Source organism: Echinops telfairi, unplaced genomic scaffold (assembly GCF_000313985.2).
Source record: "Echinops telfairi isolate 266 unplaced genomic scaffold, ASM31398v2 ScPeMD7_2;HRSCAF=8, whole genome shotgun sequence".
Lineage (NCBI taxonomy): Eukaryota > Metazoa > Chordata > Mammalia > Afrosoricida > Tenrecidae > Echinops > Echinops telfairi.
The window spans coordinates 76,080,217-76,100,619 of NW_022103898.1; the positions used below are offsets into that span (position 1 = coordinate 76,080,217).

At 48.3% G+C, this 20,403-nt stretch overlaps 1 protein-coding gene across 14 annotated transcripts in view; it reads left to right on the forward strand.

Annotated features, from left to right (window-relative positions):
* R3HDM2 (R3H domain containing 2) overlaps positions 1-20,403 on the forward strand; it is a 113,951-nt gene that overhangs the window by 88,334 nt on the left and 5,214 nt on the right. For 8 of the 14 annotated variants that reach the window (XM_045293399.1, XM_030886176.2, XM_045293340.1 and 5 more), the window contains 8 exons: positions 2,887-3,119; positions 5,924-6,081; positions 11,345-11,446; positions 13,220-13,462; positions 13,959-14,085; positions 14,298-14,458; positions 14,888-15,042; positions 16,185-16,285. In XM_045293399.1, coding sequence (XP_045149334.1) covers positions 2,887-3,119; positions 5,924-6,081; positions 11,345-11,446; positions 13,220-13,462; positions 13,959-14,085; positions 14,298-14,458; positions 14,888-15,042; positions 16,185-16,285 — 1,280 coding nt within the window. The remainder of the gene's footprint in view (positions 1-2,886; positions 3,120-5,923; positions 6,082-11,344; positions 11,447-13,219; positions 13,463-13,958; positions 14,086-14,297; positions 14,459-14,887; positions 15,043-16,184; positions 16,286-20,403) is intronic. The other 6 variants (XM_030886185.2, XM_045293350.1, XM_004700528.2 and 3 more) reach the window with 1 other exon arrangement.

The window sequence follows — 20,403 nt, forward strand, 5'->3', positions numbered from 1 at the left end:
TAGTCTGTACTTTGGGACCACGGATCATTCCAAAATGCCTTTAATAGTAGGAATTTTAAAGCTTTCTTGTGGACTCTTTGTGTGACTTAATACACAGAACATCAGCAACTCCCTGAGTATACCTTATCTGATTCTGCATTTCACCTCCTGGTTTGGTAGCTGGTTTACCTCTAAGAAAACAAAAGTGGGAGGATTAAGTGGCTAGCCCAAGGTTCCATGGCTGTTAGTGGCAAAACCGCTACTTCAATGTTCATTTCACTGTACCGCTCCAGCTCTTGGAACATCACCCTTTCCTCTCTGAGTTGAAGCTATCTGGAGCCCTAATTCACACTCACTGCTAAGAATGATGTGTTTGTTAGTGCCATAGAGAATCAAACTACATCAGCTGCGCAGATAATAGCTTTAAGGATCCAGTGAGCAGATGCAGCCCTCTCTTCCCCATCCCTCTTTGTAAGCTCTCGTCTTTTATACCGAGCATTGATTCAAAATCTAGGTCATCTACAGTGCAAATTCACGGATACTTAAGGGAGTTGCTTCTTTCCCCACTTGGGTACTGGATGGGGAATTTGGATCATTAGAGATGGATCTTCTCTAACTACTTTATATCTTTGTTTCCAAATCTGTGCTTATGAAACTAGCACACAAAATAAAATTATCCAGATAGATGGTAACTATGGGAACTTCCCAGTAGTTTGTAAGATTCTACCCATAGAAATGAGCCACAGTGAGACTTCCTGATGGGTATTACCACTTCTTCCAGAGACCTCTCACTAGATGCAAGCAACCAGACTTTTCACCAGCACTAAACTGATGTGCTAAAACAGAGTCAGCTCTCCTTTTCCAGGAGTATGACATGTAAAAGGGTGCTCTTGACTCTTGATCACCAACACACACACACACAGTCTGATTTGGTGCCCAGAAGTGAGTAGCTTTTCCTAGCTGCCTTATTTGTAATGAAGTGGAAACAAATGACTAGCGATTGGGCTTAGTTTTGGAGAAGGAAAACTGATCCTAGCCAACACTTGCCCCAGATTCTCTAACCCTCATGAGAGTGGTATGCTAGGTCAGGTTCGTCAAAAGACCATCAGACAGTATAGTCCATCATTTGAGCATTTGGCTGTCACCATCTTGGGGACAATGGATGATGGGTAAAGAAGTGTTGTCACTTTGGCCCAGAGTTTTCCATTTAAAGTTGCCTCATTCACTGTCTATCTCAGCTAGAAAGAGAGTCAATGGCAGGATTGCCCTGACAGAGCAAGAGTGGTGTAGGTGGAAAGGATCACTAGGGCTTTTGTTGCAGAACTTAAGTTCTAATGTCCTAAATTCAAGGCAGCTTCATCCACTGCCACTAGTATATTTCTTTCCCCTCACAAACACAATTATTTATTGAATCCTGTCAGTAGACTTGCCTCCATGGAGGCAAAAAGCTATTGGCTCTCATTTCGGGTCCAGTTCTATTTCTGGAGATTCCCTGATTTACGATTCTTTATTGTTTCCCATTCCAGTTTTGATATTCCTAAGAGAAAGGGGAAAGTTTTGGGGGACACAAGGATGTTTTCTGGACCTCAGGTCCAGCTATGTGGAAAGAAGCTTTGAGGCTATATGTAAATGTACTTGTGTTTGCCTGGAAGAACTGGCATATTCCTAACCAGCTGTGCAAGTGTATTCTCAGCTTATCATGGCTGGCTTGGCTAAAAGCTGGCACAGTTAACTATAGCACATACTTAGCCCAGTTTCTCTACAATTCCTTTTGAATAAATGGGACAGTACCTTATTTTTCTAGACTAGCTCAGAGCCTAGTGTTTTTGGAGCTAAGGGAATTGGGCTGAAGCTTCCTGATGGCTTTTGATGGAATGGTACTGCAAGAAGGGGGAAGCCCAAGTTACTATTATTTTTGCTTAATTGTTTCTAAGTATTCATACCAAACCCTTGTGGTTGCCATGTGATTTCCTTTGGTCCTTGGAGGAGAGTGGGAGTCGGATTCCTGGATCTTGGTTCCTTATTGATTGAGAAACTTTAAGACGGTTTTCAGGTCACCTCAGGCTCTCTTGAGGAGTATAGCTGTTCATAATCACAGGCAGTGATTATAAAATCAAGCAAGCTGATGTTTCCAAGATAAGACAGAGAGGAAAGAACCCTTTTCTCAAAAGCTTCATGCGCTTGCCTGGGGCAGTAGAGGTATAATAATATCATATGGGGGCAGCCATTCCATCCTGAGTCCCAAGGACTTTTTTTGCTTTTTCTTTGCTGAGGACTTCAGTCCTTAGAGCACATAGAAACCATTGTCCCCAGATACAGATGTGAAATGTGACAAAACAAGTTGGGTCAGTTCCCAGCTCTCGGGCTGAGTTTTCCCAGGTGCTCCTTGCAGCCACTTACTCCTCTTCCCACAAGCAGCGCCTCTGCTGACTTAGACATGAGTTCCGAGGCAGGCCTGTTCTGTGTTTTACCCATGTCCTGATTACCTCTGCCTTCTAGCAAGACTATCTTCTGGGAGTCCTTTCATTGGAAGAACTCCCAGAAGGATCTGGTACCCCTCTGCTCTCCACTGTTTCCTGCATGTGTGGGATCCTGCAGGGGCTGGGGAAGAGACCATAGCCAATCTCAGCATCATGTGTGTGGCTTCCGTCCACCTCTGGTCTGGTGTGTGGAGTTAGTTGCCAGTGCACTGTCTTCCAGATTTGCCTCTGTGCTCTTTGTGGCTGTACTGGATCTCGTTCTGTCTGCTCCCATCAAGTCTCAGTTGGCCAGCCAACTAACAAGAAGTCAGTGTCCATCTTCCCCCCCTTCCCTTCTTTGTTATTCAAAGAATAGAAATGAACTCTCTCCTAGTCCTTCTGCCGAAGTGGGGGGTGGGGGGGGCTCTGACCATTGTGGTCTCTGCAGGGGGAACCGAGAGGGGCTGAGCCATACCTCAAGCAGCCGCCAGAGCAGCACAGACAGCGAACTCAAATCCCTGGAGCCCCGACCCTGGAGCAGCACAGACTCAGATGGCTCTGTCCGGAGCATGCGGCCACCTGTCACCAAAGCCAGCAGCTTCAGTGGAATCTCCATCCTCACTCGCGGCGACAGCATCGGGAGTAGTAAAGGTGGCAGTGCAGGAAGGCTCTCCAGGCCAGGTACAGCCTCTCTCCTTGCATGCCCTGCCCTGTCTCTTCCTTCAAGCTTGTCTTCTGAGAAGCATCACTTGTAACTAACAGAACACTTGTCCCAATGCCCAACACAGCCCGCAACTCGGTGAGATGTTTGGTGTCATAGGGCCATCATCCTTGTGTGTTTTCTCTCTAATTTCCTTTCAAGCCTCCTCTCCTGATTCAAAAACAGCCAATTGAAACGAGATTATTTTGACTCGAGGCCCAGGTCCAGATTATGTACAAAGATGAAAGGGATAGCACTTTCATTTGGTGGCCTGGGAGATCACAAGGTGTGACTTTGGAACAGAACTCCAAAATCAGTCTGACTGCCATCGAGTCAGTGCTGACTCATAGCGACCACCTGTGGGTTTCTTAGAATAACTGTTCACGGGAGTAGAAAGCCCAGTTTTTCTCCCATGGAGCTACTGGTGGTTTCAAACCGCCAACGGGGGAGGGGGGGGTGCGGAGCACGCAACAATAGTGTCTGGTGCATACTTAGGTCCATATATAAGCTGAGGAGCCGTGGGCTGGTATATGGGAGTACATCCATAAGCATATATATATATAGGCTTGGCAGAGGCGATTTCTACATATGTCTGTGCTGCTAATGTATCCAGTATATAGAACGCATGCAGGGTGAAGTTATGCAGATGTCTTAACAATGACCAAATACCTTAAGGGATTGGGGACCTGGGCTTGAGGGCTTTAGGACCTTAGTCTCGAGGGACATCCAGGTCAGTTGACACAACAGTGCATGAAGACGCTGTGCTACATCCTACTTTGAGGAGTAGCGACGGAGGTCTTAAAAGCTTGTGAGCAATGATCTAAGATACAACTGTTGGTCCCTTTCCATCTGGAGTAGGGAAGACCAAAGACTCAAGGAAACAAATAGTCTGAAGGAATAAGAGACCACATGAACCTCAGCCTCCACTAGCCTGAGACCACAAGGTCACTACATTGTGTCCAGCCACCACTAACTGCTGTGCTCAAGATCATAATGAAAGAACCTGAGGAGAGTGGAGAAAATTCTACAACAAACTCATAATCTTAAAAAGAACAGACTTACTGGTCTGACAGAGACCAGTGAAATACCTCCCCTTTCCCTCCCACCCGTACCCCCCAGACTACGGCCCTTAGACACCCTTGCAGCCTGGAACTGAACCCACTCCCAGGGATTACTTTTTGGCCCAACGCTGCACAGACCTATTGAATGAACAGGCACACCCGAAACATGTGCTCCTCAGAGCAGTCCAGCACAGGAGACTGAATGGCCACCTGTAATGTTCTGAAGGCCAGAAGGTGGAGGAAAGAATGGGGAGTGGGAATGGGGAGCCCAGGGAGAAAGTGAGACGAGTAGGGGGACATTGAGAGGCTGGTAACTCTTGTCACAATGCAAGATGTGTGTAAATTGTTGACTGGGAAATGAATGTGCCCTGTCAGTTTTGCCCACACCACAACACAATGTCTTGTAACAAAAGAAAAAGGGTAAGAGATGTGCCTGTGTCCATTCCCCTGTACCCAGACACTTGTATATTCCACGTGCAAGGCCTTCAGCTCACCATGCCCCAGGGGCTTGCGTTTACCCATCCTTCTGCCTCTCAAAGTCTAAAAATGGCTAAGAGTCTTGTAGACATGAGTGGTGGTGAAGATGTCACCTCTGACTGCCAGCTCTCTGCTGCCCTGCTCTGGTACCTCGTTGCTCATCCCACTGTCTCTCTTTGTTTACTCAGTTGTCACACTAACCCCCAGGCTGGTTTCCTTGCTCCGATATCAGCCTTTTCCAGAGCCAGTCTACCCTCTAAAATAGATCGAATCGCTTCAGTCCTCTCTTTGAGATTGCAGAATTCAAACTTCAAATTTGGAAATACTGAATTTGTGTTTTGCCATTGTCTGTATAATAAAAGACCGAACACGCTAGCATAGCCTATCCTCACTTCCTAACTCTACTTTGCCTCCTCCGGCCGTCTCATTTCCAGACACTGCTCTAGAATGAACTCTGTCTGCCTTCAGCCTGACAACCTTCTGTTGTATCGTCTCAGCCCAGCTCTTCTCCTTGTCCTGTTGAAATCTTTCCTGACCCTTTCAGGAGCTCATTCTTTCCTCATCTTTGCTTTCCCCAAATGTCGGCCATGTCACTGATGTAGCCTCTATCAGATTGTAATAGCTGTGTGGCTGTCCATCTCCAGCGGAAGATTCCGTGCTTTTCGGGGCCAACACTTGTATTCCCTTGGCAATGCCTGAAGCATAGCAGAGAGTCAGTTGAAGTATGCTATGTGAACACATACATGCCTTGGGAAGTCTGGAAATTAGAAAAAATGGGATGGAGGTCATGTGTGTGTATGCATGCACTTGGAGAGGCAAGGTTGCCTCCTTAACAGCTTTTATATGATGACGCAAATAGAGAAGAAACGGGGAAAAAAAAAAAAGAAGAAACCAAAGAGAATATAGGCAGGTCCCTGAAGCGACCAGGAGTCTGGACCTTCCCAGGAAGTAAGCATTCATATTTTAGCTTTCTAATTATGATGGACAGATTCGAGGCACTTCAGAGGAGACACCTTAGCAGCCTGACATTTTGTTGGTTCAGTTCCAAAACCAAACTTGACAGTCCCGTTGGTTCCCGCCCCCAGGGAGCAAGGATTGGCTGGGGTGAGGTTATCCCCACCCATGCTCATCCAGAGACAGTGGGGGAATGGGCAGGGAAAGAGGAGAGCCCCGCAGCTAGGCCCTCTGCAGCTGCTGTGTTCACTGCCTATGCTCACAGCTCTTGGTGGGTTTTCTCTCTGCCATAGGTATGGCGCTCGGTGCCCCAGAAGTGTGCAACCAGGTCACCTCCTCCCAGTCTATCCGGGGCCTTCTCCCCTGTGCTGCCCACCCGCAGCAGCCGCTTCCTGCCCTTCCACCCACGCCGCAGCAACAACCGCCCTTGAATAATCACATGCTCTCACAGGTGAGTCACTACTAGGTGTTGGAGCCCCTCCACGTTGAGTTAAGGAAGGAAGCTCTGGCAGTACAGTCATGTCTCTTATGCCGGGGGTAGCAGGAAGGACTGGGTTTGGAGACATGCCACTCTCCCTCATCTATTAGTAGTGAGGGAAGAAGAACAAGGGCAGAGGTTTGGCCTAAGAATCCAGAAGAATCAGCATGAGAGTTCTTTGCCTTGTATTTCTTCGTCTTCCTCCTCAGAAATGTCAGTGGGATCTTTGGCTTGTCTCCCCGTATACTCTGTGTAGTTAACCAGGGGATTTTCCTGTATCCATATACATAAGGAGCCCCAGTGGCATTTTCGGGTAAATGTTGTGCTGCTAGCCAGAAGGTTGGCAGTTCAAACCCATCAGTCACTCTAAGAAAAAAATGAGACTGTCTGGTCCCACAAAGCCTTGCAGCCTCAGAAACCCTCTCATCTAGGGTCACTGTGAGTCAGAATCAGCTGTATGGCAGCGGTTAGGTTTGGGGTCCATATGTGGAACTTGAAATGATCACAGCTCCTGGCACAGTCTGATGAATGTGTTTGTGTCTGATGGCTCACAGCACAAGTCTGTGTGCGACCGTTTCCAGGGAAAGGGCGTAACACCTAAGACCTATGCCACAGGGTGCAGAGACCCCAGAGGTCATTCCGAACTTATGTTCTATATATTGAAGGATTGAGCAAATGAATAAATACTTTGAGGATGTTGGGAACATTTCTCACTGTCAAAGAAGTGAAATATAAATATGGAATGGGGGCAGGCTCACAAGAATCTTGTATCATTGGCTAACATTGGATATAGTATGGATTTATGGTTTTTAGTATATAGAGATAGAGATGTGTGTTATAATACAGCTTTTTGTTTTCCTTAAAAGGCTGTGTCTTTCTCCTCTTGGGCTGATAGATTGGCACCAACTAGAATTTGAATGAAGTTGTGTTTCTTTGGAGCTCATGCAAGTCATCAGCATAAGAATCAGGTCCTGTTTGGAACTGGACCTCAATGTTCTCAACTGAATAGTCACCTGAGTTCTCTGAGCAGAGCTTGGCTGGGGTCTTCACTTGTACTCCTTGTCCACAAACAGAGGTCCCTGGCCTTGTCCAGTAAGGTTGTATGTAGGAGAAGTCAGGCAGCTAGTGTGTCGAGGCAGCCTCTTTCCTGCTGCAGGTTAACTTTGAGCCTCCTTTCCCAGGGCCCTCTTTTCCCTGCACAGGCAATACAGCTTTTTCCTGGGTACAAGAAGCAAGTCCCCCAATCCTTAGGAACTGGACAGTAGACTGGAAAGATCCCATTATGGGCCAGCAGAGGAAATCCTGCTGTGTAGCTTAACTATGACACACATACATACAGATTGTTCCTGAACTTCATCTTTGTCCGTAAAGCTTTCTGGATTCTCTGTTTGTCATATACCACCCACCCTATTAGGTCTTGTTCGTGTGTGTGTGTGTGTGTGTGTGTGTGTGTGTGTGTGTGTGTTTCTCTGGTCTTGAGTCAAACCTCTAAATGGGTACAGACCCCGAGCCTTTCCCTCTGGCCCTCGCCTGCCATGTTTCTTTGTGTGTGTCATATGTCTCGCTTGTCTGTGGTCCCAGGGGTTGCCATTGTTCCTACAATGTGTGTATTTGAATAAAGCCTTGCTCCCTTTTCTCCCCCTTAGTTCTCCATCTGCTTCTACCTTACTTCCATACCTAGAAACAGAAAGCATGAGCAGGAGGAAGGAGGAGATAAGAAGAAGGAGCGAATGTTTGGGACTGGAAATGTTTTAGACAGGCGTACATATGACCAGCCCTGTGCCCCAAGCCTCCAGTCAGATACTGTGCTGGCTGCTAGAATTGTGAGTTTGAGGATCAGTAATCCTTTGGAATAGGAATGATCTCCTTTTGCTGGGTCTGGATAATACAGTCAGGATAATACAGTGGGGACAGGGCAGCATTGTTTGACACAGACATCACTGCATTGTTAGGAACCTGCATTGTCACGCCCTGGAGATGAATTGTGACCACAAATTTCAAACTTGAAACACTTATCCTGGCTAAGCGTTTGGTGGCCTTGAAGCACATGTAGTAGTTGCTGATATTATGTAAATCCCACCTCTACCACCGCTACCCCACTGTATGTAAAGGGGCTTCAGAAAGTTCGTGGGAAAAGTTATGCCATTTCTCGAATGGTACATAGCACACTGCATGAAAGTGAAAGCACACACACTCCCACCACTCTGAGTGTTCTAAAGCTTTTTCCTTCAAAGGGAAACTTTGGAAATGACTTCTAGCGGATAGCTCTGCAGCAAGAGGTCTTTGCACTAGACCTAAGGACAGCCTAGGCTCTTCTTGGAAGAATTTCCTGCCCTATGGCAGTACCATGCGTAAAACTAGGCGACGAGGCTACAGACCAGAGGATGAGTGGCTAGGCTACCTTTTGTCCAATTTGTGTAAAATGGAAGGATCCTGCTCCTGCACCTCTTGTGTCCTCAGGCATCTAAAAACTAACCCACATTTCACCAGTAGGTGGCAGTCACATTCCTCCGGGTCAGCCTCTGACTTCTGTGTGGTTTTTGCTGATTCCCTGAAGTGGGAAACTCTTCAAGGAGAGATTGGAATGGAGAGTGATGGTTTCTACATAAACTATAATTAAAATAGCTCTGAAACACCCCACGTTAACGCTGCACACCCCAGGTCAGTGGAGGCCCAAGAGAGGAGCACTACTCCTTCCCTCATGCTAAAGCCTTGGGAGTAGTCTCCTTTGTGGGGGCTTCTAATTGCAAGACACCTGTGCCTCCTGGACTTTGTCTCCCCGTGACAGCAGCGTCTGCGGCAGGAAAGGATATTGATCCCCTGCTCCAGCACATGTGGCAGATGCTTGAAGTATTTGGTTTGACTTCTTCCTCTGCCTCCTGCCCCTCCTAAGAGAGAGAAGGGGAAAGAATGTGGCAGGGAGAACTGTTTCAATCCCAGCTCCATTAGCTGTGTGAGCCTAACGAGTGGTTTCAGTTCTCAGAGTCCTTTATTTGCATGGTTGTGGCTGAGAATAAACACGGCACAACATACACCAGTTCAACAGTTTCCACACGTGTGACTCTGTGGCCTCGGTTGCTTCTTCCAGCACACTGCTTTTCTCGTCGTTCTTCCCCGTTCACGTCAGCCCAGTGCCCCTGGGGGCCCCTCTGATCTTTTGAGTTACTGCTCTCAGTTTGATCCCATATAGGTAGACACTTTTCACTAGTTAAGCTAAACTCGTGTTTGGTTTTTAAAAAGACTTCAGGGAATATATACTTGGTTTATGATTTAAAAATTATCTCAGGGTAATAGTTTACCTTAAGGAGTTCATGTACCTTCTAGAGCAGCAGTTCTCAACCTATGGGTTGTGACCCCCTTTGGGGGTCGAACGACCCTTTCACAGGGGTCGCCTAAGACCATCGGAAAACACTTATTTCCGATGGTCTTAGGAACTGAGACACCACCGCTCCTCTATCCATCTCCAGGCGGGTCTGCCCACATGTAGATATGCCTACATACGAGTACCCGGCATGAAAACTGTTACCCATGCTTCAAGACAAAATTTCACTTATTTGTAATTAGAAATAAATATTTCACATATTGTTTTCATGATTAATCACTATGATTTAATTATGTTCAATTTGTAACAATGAAAATACATCCTGCATATCAGATATTTACATTATGATTCACAACAGTAGCAAAATTACAGTGATGGAAGTAGCAACTAAAATAATTTTATGGTTGGGGGTCCCCATAACATGAGGAACTGTATTAAAGGGTTGAGGCATTAGGCGGGTTGAGAACCACTGCTCTAGAGCCTTAAAGTGGTGTCCATGAGAATTTGAAATTTGGCTCTGCATAGCTTCCATTTTGATCAGGATTATTCTGTAGAATCTGTTCCAAATGCTCAGTAATGATAGGCACCAGCCAGTTCTGGTCTCATGTCAAAGGAGGCAGTTGTTCATGGCCCAGTTGTCCTCCCCTATTCCTGTCTCTCCCTCTTTGTTGCTCCAGGCAACTGGAGACCAATTGTACCTTGGGTTACTATGAACAAGTCATAACTTTTGAACTGAAAAATGAGCTCCCTCATCTCCTTATAGGAATATTGTAGGCAAAACTGAAACAATGTATATAAAATGTTGCTGGGGGGGGGCGGGGGGCGGGGCTTGCCCTTTCCCACCATCAGAAGGTGTAACTGTTGGTGAGGTGATCCAAATGGCTGGAGCGAAGAGTGGGAAGTAAGTGGGAGAGGGAATAAAGTTTCCCTGTAGTTGGTTTAGCACGCCTCATGAAGAAACCCCCTCCTTGAGGCTAGAGAAGACGCTCACTGCCACGGAGTCAATACAGACTCTCAGCCACCCTACACGACAGGGCAGACCACCCCGTGAGTTCCCAAGACCCTAACTGTTTCCCGGACTAGAAAACCCCGTTCTCCTTTGGAGCTGCTAGTGGTTTTGAATCTCGGACCTTGTGGGTCGCCGCCCAACATAAAGCTACTACACCGCCTGGTCTCTCTAAGGAAAACAACAACCCAGCGGATACATTCCATGTTGAGACTCCTCCCTCCTTCCTTAGTGGGGTTCATAGTGCCCTCCCAGACCCAGAGGGGCTGTTGGCCAGTGGGAGGAAGTGGCCAGAGCCAGGCGTTAACTGGGTATTTTTTTCCTTTCTGCCCTCGGGAAGCTTGATGGTCCTTGTCAATGAGCGCTTCCTCCAGGAGCAGAGGTGGTGTGAAATCGGGATATGGTGTGAGCCTGACTTTGGATGACCCTTCCTACAGAGGCAATATTCCTAGTGCCCATAGAATCCATAGGAATCCCTTTTCAAGGGGTGTTCAAAGAGGGTGCCAAGAGTACTCCTCAGGAATCTTGTGCTCAGGAAGAGTGCTTTGGAAAAAATCTGTTTGGATTCAGATTTGAGCTGCATAGCTGGTCCTGAGCCCCAAGACTGTTTTCAGCAGCCGCAGAGTTCTGAGTGGCTACCAGGGTGGGGTGGGCAGGGCACACTGCGGGTCTTTCCTGATGGAGCAAGGCCATTTGTCAAAGAAATGTGACAGCCACCAGCCCTTCCCAGGAGTGGTCTCCAGCCAGCGCTAGCTCCTGCCTGCCTACAGCCTTGCTATTCATGTAACATTTCTTTTTTGATTAACCTTGTTGTTCCTCCCTCCCCATCTCTGCCCCACCCCCACCCCCCACCTCTTCCTGGACTTCCCTTTCTCTCCCCTTTTTCACATGCCTCTGCTGGTCCACAGCCAGTCCCAGCTCTGCAGCCCTCTCCGCAGCCTGTTCAGTTCTCTCCAAGCTCCTGTCCCCAAGTCCTTCTGCCAGTCTCTCCGCCCCAGCAGTACAACATGGTATAAACTCCAGTCCCCTTTCTGTCCTTGTCCATGTGTGGCCTGTGTCTGTGGGTGTGACTGGGTCCACCTGGGATGGCTTTGCAAGCTTGCTGTGCTCTCTGGGGGGCCACGCTCCTTCTCCTTCTCAAGGGGCCCGCAGGACTGAAGGCAGCTGCCTTCTAAAGGCCTTGTCTCAGCCTGCTAGGCGCCTACATGAAGGACAGGAATGATGGGTTTCCCTGAGTTTCAGAAGAGGGGACACCATGGGGAGCTAGCCTCACCGCGGCTCCTCCTCATTACTGCCACATATGCCCTTCCTCACAGTCGCGCCCTGCACACGTCTAAAGAGCCCAGTTTATTCTGCATAGAATAGCTTTCCATCATTTACTTTTAAAATAGCACAATCGTAGATGTTTCTGGTACCACTAGTAAAAACGTAAAATGTTCCCATTATCTTAGCATGTCATTTTCTAGGAAAAAATACCTCATTCCACTGCATTGTCCCTGCCGTGTAAATTGAAACCACACGTTCTTTTGAAGATCTGACTTACCTGGTGGTTGACAACATCCATCATGGCCAGTAGAGCCTGGTTTTCTATTTTGTGTTAATCACATCTCTCTGGTTTTGTTTTTCTTTAATTTTTAAAATTAGAATCCCCTCCTTTCCTCTCACATCTTTTATCTCTATTCTGAAAAGTCCAGAAGTTTGGACCTCAAAGTAACCCTCACTTCTTCCTTTGTGTCATCTCTTCCTGTCCAATACGGTAGCAACACCGCCGACATGATGATCAGAGGGAAAATTGATTGAAACTTTGGGAAAACATTTTCTTTTGGTTTCTATTAGTTTCCATATCTGCTCTGGCGTGGTGGTAGGTAGGTAGGTATGTAGGAAGGAAGGAAGGTAGGTAAGTGAGAGAGAGAGAGAGAGAGAGAGAGAATGTATGTGTGTATGTATATATTACTGTCCAGAGAGCAGAGGGGGAGGAAGCTAACAAACCCTCAGCTATCACTGTACCAAAGAGAGCAAGAACACCCTCACCTTCTCCGCCTAGGGGAGAGGCTGAGAAAGAAGGCAATTACAGACTGGCCAGTCGCTCGCCCTCCAGCTCGGCCACTCACCCTGGCCTCCTTGCGGAGGTGAGAATTGGAAGTGGTTTCTGATGGGCTGGAGAACGCTAGGCTGGTGTCAGAGCACAGAGGTGGAAATGATCTCGAGAGGATGGGAGGAGATAAGCAGCAGGAGTGGGAACCCAGCAGTTCCCTCCCATCCTGTGTAGTTGGAGCTAGGTAGCCACCTGAACTTCCTTCGGCTCCACGTGTTATTTATTATAAAAGCAAGACTCACAGCATTTTATAGGGAAAAACGGGTCCTTTATATGATTGGGGTCATGAAAAAGACAGGAAATGGAAAAACTCTTAAAAATCTTATTTAACCTGATAGCTAGTCCTGTTTTGCATAGCAGCGGTGTTATTCCCATCTCCCCAGGAGTAGCCCTAATAAAGATCCCAGTCAGGGTGGCATTGTGAGCCTATATGTGGTAGAGAGACTGACTCTGCAGTAGGGCTTCAAACAGCTCTTCAGTGTGCAGTGGACAGCAATTTAAAGCACCACATGACAGGTTTATGACCAAAAGGCACCTCCTGGAGCACAGAGGCAAAACTATCCCCAGTTGGGGTAAGGATGGCTGTAGAGAACATAGTCATTATTGTCTGTCTGCCTGTCTGTGTGTGTTAAGTCCCAAGAGATGAGGCTTGATATGACATGACCTAAGTCTCGCCCTATACCAACAGGCAGATGACCTCAGCAATCCCTTTGGACAAATGAGCCTTAGCCGCCAAGGTTCTACCGAAGCAGCTGACCCATCTTCAGCTCTGTTCCAGCCTCCACTGATATCCCAGCACCCTCAGCAGACTAGCTTCATCATGGCTTCCACGGGACAGCCACTCTCCACTTCCAACTATTCCACCTCTAGCCATGCACCACCTACTCAGCAAGTCCTGCCACCCCAGGGTTACATGCAACCCCCTCAACAGGTGAGCAGCCTGAGCCCCCAATTGAGTGGGTGCAGTATTACTCTTCCTACCTTCCCATAGACCTAGACAAACAGAGGGTACACCTACCCCACCTGGGACTTGAGAGTTGTCATGTTCCAGGGCTGCTTTCTAAAGAAACCAAGTCTTCCCCATTTGTTTTATTTTTAAAATCAGTATTATAGTTTATATAACTCACATGTCATACAATTCAATAGTTCAATTAATTCAAGAATAGTTATACAACCTTTGGCACAATGTTTTAGAACATTTTCTTGGTTCTTGTACGCATCGTTATTAGCTTCCGTTTCCTCCCAACCTCCCCTGCCATACCCCCATCCTTTTCTCTTTTAAACTCGTGTACTAATTCTGCCATCTCAGGCCCACAATCTCTCCATGTGTAGATCTCTGACCATCAGCTCTGATGCATTTAATGGTTTGGAGTGTCGCAACTAAACTTGAGGGAGGGACCCTACATCTCTCTCTTCTTTCACCCTAGATCCAGGTTTCTTACTATTCCCCTGGACAGTATCCTAACTCCAACCAGCAATACCGACCTCTTTCTCACTCGGTGGCCTACAGCCCCCAGCGTGGTCAACAGCTGCCTCAGCCATCCCAGCAGCCTGGTAAGGAAAACATGTGGTCTCAAAGAAGATGGTGGAGACTGGGGAACAAGGATTGTCTTCCTCTTCTAAAAAAAACACAAAAAAATCCAGAGATGGTTGGGTCCAAAAGAGAGACCCAGAATTTCCAAAGGAAAAAAAGATAAAATGGAGGGAAATGGCAGATGAAGATTGTTGAGACCATGTTAACGCCTTTTCTACCTTACCATCCCTAGGTTTACAGCCTATGATGCCTAGCCAGCAACAGGCAACTTACCAAGGCATGATTGGGGTCCAGCAGCCTCAGAATCAGAGCCTGCTCAGCAACCAGAGGAGCACCATGGGAGGCCAAATGCAAGGCCTGGTGGTTCAGTACACTCCACTGCCTTCTTACCAAGTGGGTGCATTTTGAATAGGGGAAGATCACCCAGTCCCAGGGAGACAAAAAGGAAAGCAGCCTCCCTAAATCTTTCAGACTGGCCAATGAAGATCTAAAATATTGTCCACTCTCCCCCTAGAATTTTAAGGTTTTTCCCTCTGAGAGAGAGCCTGGAGAGTCTGAGAAGAATCTTTACGTTATTTGGCCTTTATATATCCATACAAATGCTTAATCCCTGGGAAAGTAGAGTCTACAGGAACCTCAGGCTCCTTCTACGTCAGAGGCCCAAGGGTTGTGTTTGGAGAAGGGCGGAATGGAAACTACTCTGAAAGCATTTCCTTTACACAGATGGGGAGAACCAAGCGGAAGCTGTAGTGATGGCCGAGCTGTTCTTTTTGATGTGCTCAGGAGGAGTAGGAGGTATCATTTCCTTCTTGTCTCTACCAGGTCCCAGTGGCTAATGACTCGCAAAACGTGGTCCAGCAGCCTTTCCAGCAACCCATGCTGGTCCCAGTGAGCCAGTCTGTGCAAGGGGGCCTGCCAGCAGGGGGCGTGCCAGTGTACTACAGCATGATCCCGCCCGCTCAGCAGAACGGTACGAGGTGAGGACTCCCGGAGTGGGCACTGACTGCCTGTCTCTTGTAGACCTAGACCCGCTGCTGCTGTGGCCCAGGGTTTGGTTTGGTTTCTGCTGCCCTGAGAAGGGAAGCAATAAAGATCGGGGCTGGGGTGGGGGGGTGGGGGATCCTAAAGCAGGTAGACCGACCGTGAGAGGCTCATTCTCCTTTCTTCCTCTTTGGTTTCTGTGTAATTAGACCTTGTCAGCAGGAAGTGACTCTGTCTTCACAGACAGAGGTTTTATCATTCCCTCCTCTGTTTTTTCAACTAATGGGACTCCGACTGGGAGAGAGGCAGGTTTGGAGTATCTAGATGTTTGTCTTCCTGTGTGCCTTTGTATCTAGAGTGCATCTCAGATGGTATGTGTTTCCATGTGTTTATTTATGTCTGAGGATAGGTCACAGCTAATAGAATTTTAGAGCGAGAAGGAACCTTAGAAATAAATCTAGTCAACTCCCCTTAGTTTATTTCTTTCTCTTGTTTTCTAAATGAATACATTTCAGCTAGGGATGGTAAGAAGTTTACCCATGTTTTTTAGCATGGTGGGAGCAAAGCTGAAACTAAAACTCAAGTGTGGGTCCGTCTGTGTCTGTGTGTCTGTCTCTCAGTGTATGCATCTTTATGCGCCTGTCTCTGTGTCGCAGCCCAGGGCGGTGGGGTTTCTCTGTCGTTAGGTGGCTGTCAGTCACCATATAGATCTAAAATCACCAAACTCCTTAGCTCTTTTTTACTCATCTTTCTCTGTAGCACTCTAGATCTGTCACTGACACGCTCTTTGTGTTTCATTTGTATTTCCCAGAATTTGTGTGTGTGTGTGTGTGTGTGTGTGTGTGTGCTTGTGCGCGTGTCTGCACATGTGTCTGGTATTTGGGAAGAGCATGTGTCTCTCCGTTCCATCTGTAGCACTGATTAGCAGCTTCCTAATTGAAAGATGATCAAGTACAAATATATATAATTAACTTTGAACTGATGAGTGATTTTAGAAATTGCATGGCAAATTGGTCTGGGAATGGCTTGGAGCTGCCTCAGCTTCCCAGGGGGGAGGCCCAGGAAGCAGCAGCTGTTTGCCAGGAGCTGTGTTCCTCTCTCTACCACTTCCCCACTCCTCTCTTCTCCATCTCCCCAGCCCTTCTGTGGGGTTTCTACAGCCTCCCGGTTCTGAGCAGTACCAGATGCCTCAGTCGCCCTCTCCCTGCAGTCCACCTCAAATGCCACAGCAGTACTCAGGTAAGAGGAGAAAGAATGAAAAGAGGTGGGGGCGGGGGGTGTGTGTGTGTGTGTGTGTGTGTGTGTGTGTGGGTGGGGCCAGGGATATGGAGTCTAGGCCACGGGCAAGAGGAAAATGCCGCAGAAAGAAGGCTGGTTTTCTAGAGCAGGGGAGGACAGACTTCCTGAACCCTGACTGACCCCATCACCCAAACCAAAAGCCAAACTCACTGCCCTCCAGTGGCTGCCAACTCCTAGTGATGCGATGCACGTAACCAGGGCTCCTGACCCCATCACCTGAGAGCAGAGTCACTGGTGTTTTCCAGGGTCTGCAGCTGACCTCGGAAGAAATGGGAGGTGGCTTGCCTCATCCCAGGGAAGCGACACCTGTCTGACTTCCTCATTTCCATAGCTTGACTGACGCCATCATCAGCTTCTGCTGCCTTTGTGCTCAGTCTTCCCAGTGACAGCTCTCCCCTCCCTTGGGGCGATGGAATGGCTTTGCTGAGTCATAGCCGAGGTTGGTGTAGCTGACTGGGTGTGCGTGTGCTCAGGTTTGCTGTGACATCATCATCTTCGCCACACGCACTTGCGCACAGAGGACATTTCAGCAGGGAGACTGACTTGCCTGAGGTCGCAGCCCTGGCACTTTCTTCACGTGGTCTTTCGACTTTCTGCATTCCATACCACATCCTCAGTACTGCATCCTCCACTTGCTTCTGTGCTCTCTGCTTTTCCCTCAGATTAAACAGTGTAAAGGCTCGCTTCGGAGTGGCCAGCCACCCCTAGTAAATAGGTCTGTGCCATGTAGCCCCTGACTTCCTGCTTTTGCCGTGAACTCCCTACCAGACCAGGTGCCGCTGCCCCTGTTCATGCCCCATCCAGCCCATCCTGATAGAGCACCCACCACACTGCAGCTGAAGCCTCTCGGGGGTTCTGGTCAGGTGGAGGGGAGGAAGCCTTCATTTAGCCGCCAACCATCCCAAGCCACTCTTCTTGAAAGGATGTCAGACTGCCCTCTTCTGGTGAGAGGGAGGTATTTTGCCAGTTCTTCCCATTTGGAAACAGATTTTTCCATTTAAAGCAGTGGTTCTCAGGGGAATAGAAATACCACAAGGGTAGGGGGAAGTGGGGCAGAGGTGGGGAGGGAGAGGGGCATGGACGCAATGAATGGCACATAGCCACACACACCCAGTCAGGGGGAAGAACAACAGAAACCAGAAGGAAGGGAGACTGGGTGGGAGTGAGATTTGAAGATAATTAACAATCTACAATCTATCAGGGGGTCACGAGGGTTGGGGAGGGGGTGGTGAGGAGGGAGGGATAAAAGGAGGAGCTGATCCTAAGGGCTCAATGAAAAGTAAATGTCTAGAAAAGAACGATGGAATATATGTACGAATATGTCAGATACAATTGATGTATGGTTTGTAACAAGAGTTGTAAGAGCCCCCAATAAAATGATTAAAAAATAATAATAAAGCAGCAGTTCTCAGCCTGTGGGTCAAGACCCCTTTGGGAGTCGAACAACCCTTTCACAGGGGTAGCCCAATTCATAACAGTAGCAAAATGACAGTTATGAAGTGGCAATGAAAATAATTTTATGGTTGGCAGTCACCACAACATGAGGAACTGTATTAAAGGGTCGCGGCATTAGGAAGGTTGAGAACCACTGATTTAAAGTTTTCTGCACCTTAAAGTTGTTGGGTGCTGTGGAGGGAATTCCAAAATTAATCTTGTTCACATGACATGATCAGTTCTTACCTTCAAGGAGCAATGGCCACTGTCTTCCTCAGGCCCAATGAGGCTCCTTCCCAGGCTGAGAGCGGTTCCGTTCAGCAGCCCTAACTGAGTGTATGATTGGTCTGGCCAGCTCTTTCTGCTGGTGTCCGCCAGGGGCAGTTGGTCTAGAAATTCCCAATGGAGTATGGAAATTGCAGAAGCCAGCTGCCAGACCCGCTGCAGCTTGTGGTGGTACTGAGGACCTACTGCAGCTCGTTTTCTCCTATGCTTGTTTAATGAGCTTGCCTGGGCGTCGGGGTATACTTGTATTTCCATCTCTGTGTGTATTCTCAGTGGTGAGTCAGTACACACCCACTAGGTCTTTCCAGGGTTGTCTGTTCATCTTACAAAACAAGGCCTTTGAATCAGCAACAAACCAAGTGAAAAGGATTCTGTATTCCCTATGCTGGACCGAGTACTGAGAACGTAAACTGACAGTTTGTGTTTGTTGTGGAACAATAAGCCACTCCAGAGAGCTGGGCTGACTGTTAGGAGGAGATCAATCTAGATTCTTTGCAAATCAACAGAAGTGGAGGTAATCCTCCCTTTTTCCCATGCTTCTCTGCAATTGTCTCAGGTAGAGCTCCTTTATTTTTGGCTACCCTGACAGATCCTTGGCTTCTGACTGACCCCCTTGTTCTTTCCCGCACATGTGGACTAAGAGACCAGCTTCAGCAGCCACTGATTGGAGAAGTCTTCACTCCCTGCTTGCAGAAATCTAAGAGGAGGGAGTGCTTCTCCTGCCTCCTTTCCACTCAGCCTTCAGTGGGAAGGTTGAAGGCAGGCGTCGCCCACAAGGACGCCTCTGTCACCTTCAGAGGATAGCTTACTGCCCTCCTCCCCTGTAGCAACGTGGTCACTTTTCCAAAAATAAAGGCAGGGATTAGGATTGGCTGTTCCTGGGACAACTGTTCTGGCTTATTAATACATTTTTGTAGTTGCCCAGTCCCAGACATTCATTCCTCCGCTATGACATGAGACGTAACTATAACCCCAGGAAGCACTGTGCTCTTCCCCGGGAATGGTGCCGCACAGGCCTTGTGTGGTTCCCTCTGGGGTGCCTGTCCCGAGGAGAAGCACACAGACGTGAAGTGGCAGTGATGCAGCAGCACAGAGGGAGAGGCCTACAGAAACAGGCCTGCCGAGGCGCCTGTTCTCCCAGCCCTGAAGATACCCGGCACCCCAGCCCACACCACCCCCTCCCCCCAAAAAAGGCATTAGTGGAGTCTTTCCTGTCCTTTGGGCAGGGTAAGATGCCTATGGATTTGCTTCCCTGGACATTCCTCTTCTAGATTTGATCCCTGGTGGTGAGCACGAAGCCTATCAGTCTTCTCCATTCGTGATTAAAAAAATAAGTAAGAAAAACGAAAAACAATCCTGCCAGACATAAATGTCATCTGTTTGTATTTATGCGGTTTGCTCTGCCCAATCGACCTTTCTGCCCAGGTTTAATGATGCCACTTAAAAAGCCATTCACACGGCCTCACTCCTTCCAGAGCTTTCACGCTGAAATTGATTTCTGCCTTCAGCCCCTTTCTCCCCCTTCCCAGCCGGACCCCAGCCCCAGCTCCTTCCCCAGCCTGCTTATATGTAAGTGCTGTCACTGGGCAGTGGGCTGTTGGGTTGTTGGGGTTTTGTTATTGCCACATCCATTAAGAAGTAGCGACAGTTCCGATGCTAACGGATGCCACCTGCTTTTGGCTAGAGGAAGAGAAGCATAAAAATCAGCTCATCAGCCGAGGCGAAGCGCTGTGTCCTCGGCTGAGTGAAGGAACAGCGCTCCAGGCCAGCGGGGGAGGACTCGCTTGGGTGGGGGCAGCAGGACAGGCGAGGCTGCCTTTGTTTGTGTTAGGATGGTAGAAAATAGCAGGGACTAGCTTCTTGCCTGCCACTGAGCCCCCTGATCACCTCTTGCAGTTGCATGTTGGTATCAGGGAGAGCTCCCACTGCCTTGTTTATACCCACCCCCGACATACTCCCACATAGTGCCTCCCTCTCCCCACCCTGCCTCTCTAGGCCCAGGGCACTAAGCTCAGATTATGAGCTGCCTTCTGGGAAAACTGGATTTGGTTATTTTTGTCTTGGCCCCTCAGGTGGCAGCAAGGTATTTGAAGAAGCTCGGTTGCAGAGACTGTGGAGCCAGTTGGGCTTCTCGAGTGGGTTGGGGAATAAAAGGCTCAGAAGGGTTGTGAGCAGGCAGGGACTGTCCTTCAGCGTGTGACGCCACCCAGCTGCCATTTCCCCAGGGCCCGCTGCAGGCCACGCTGATGAATGCCCTGTCCCTCGCACCAGGGGATGGGGAGATGCGAACATGTCTCTCTGACTATTTGTGCTCTCTGATTAGATGAACCCTGGAAGGT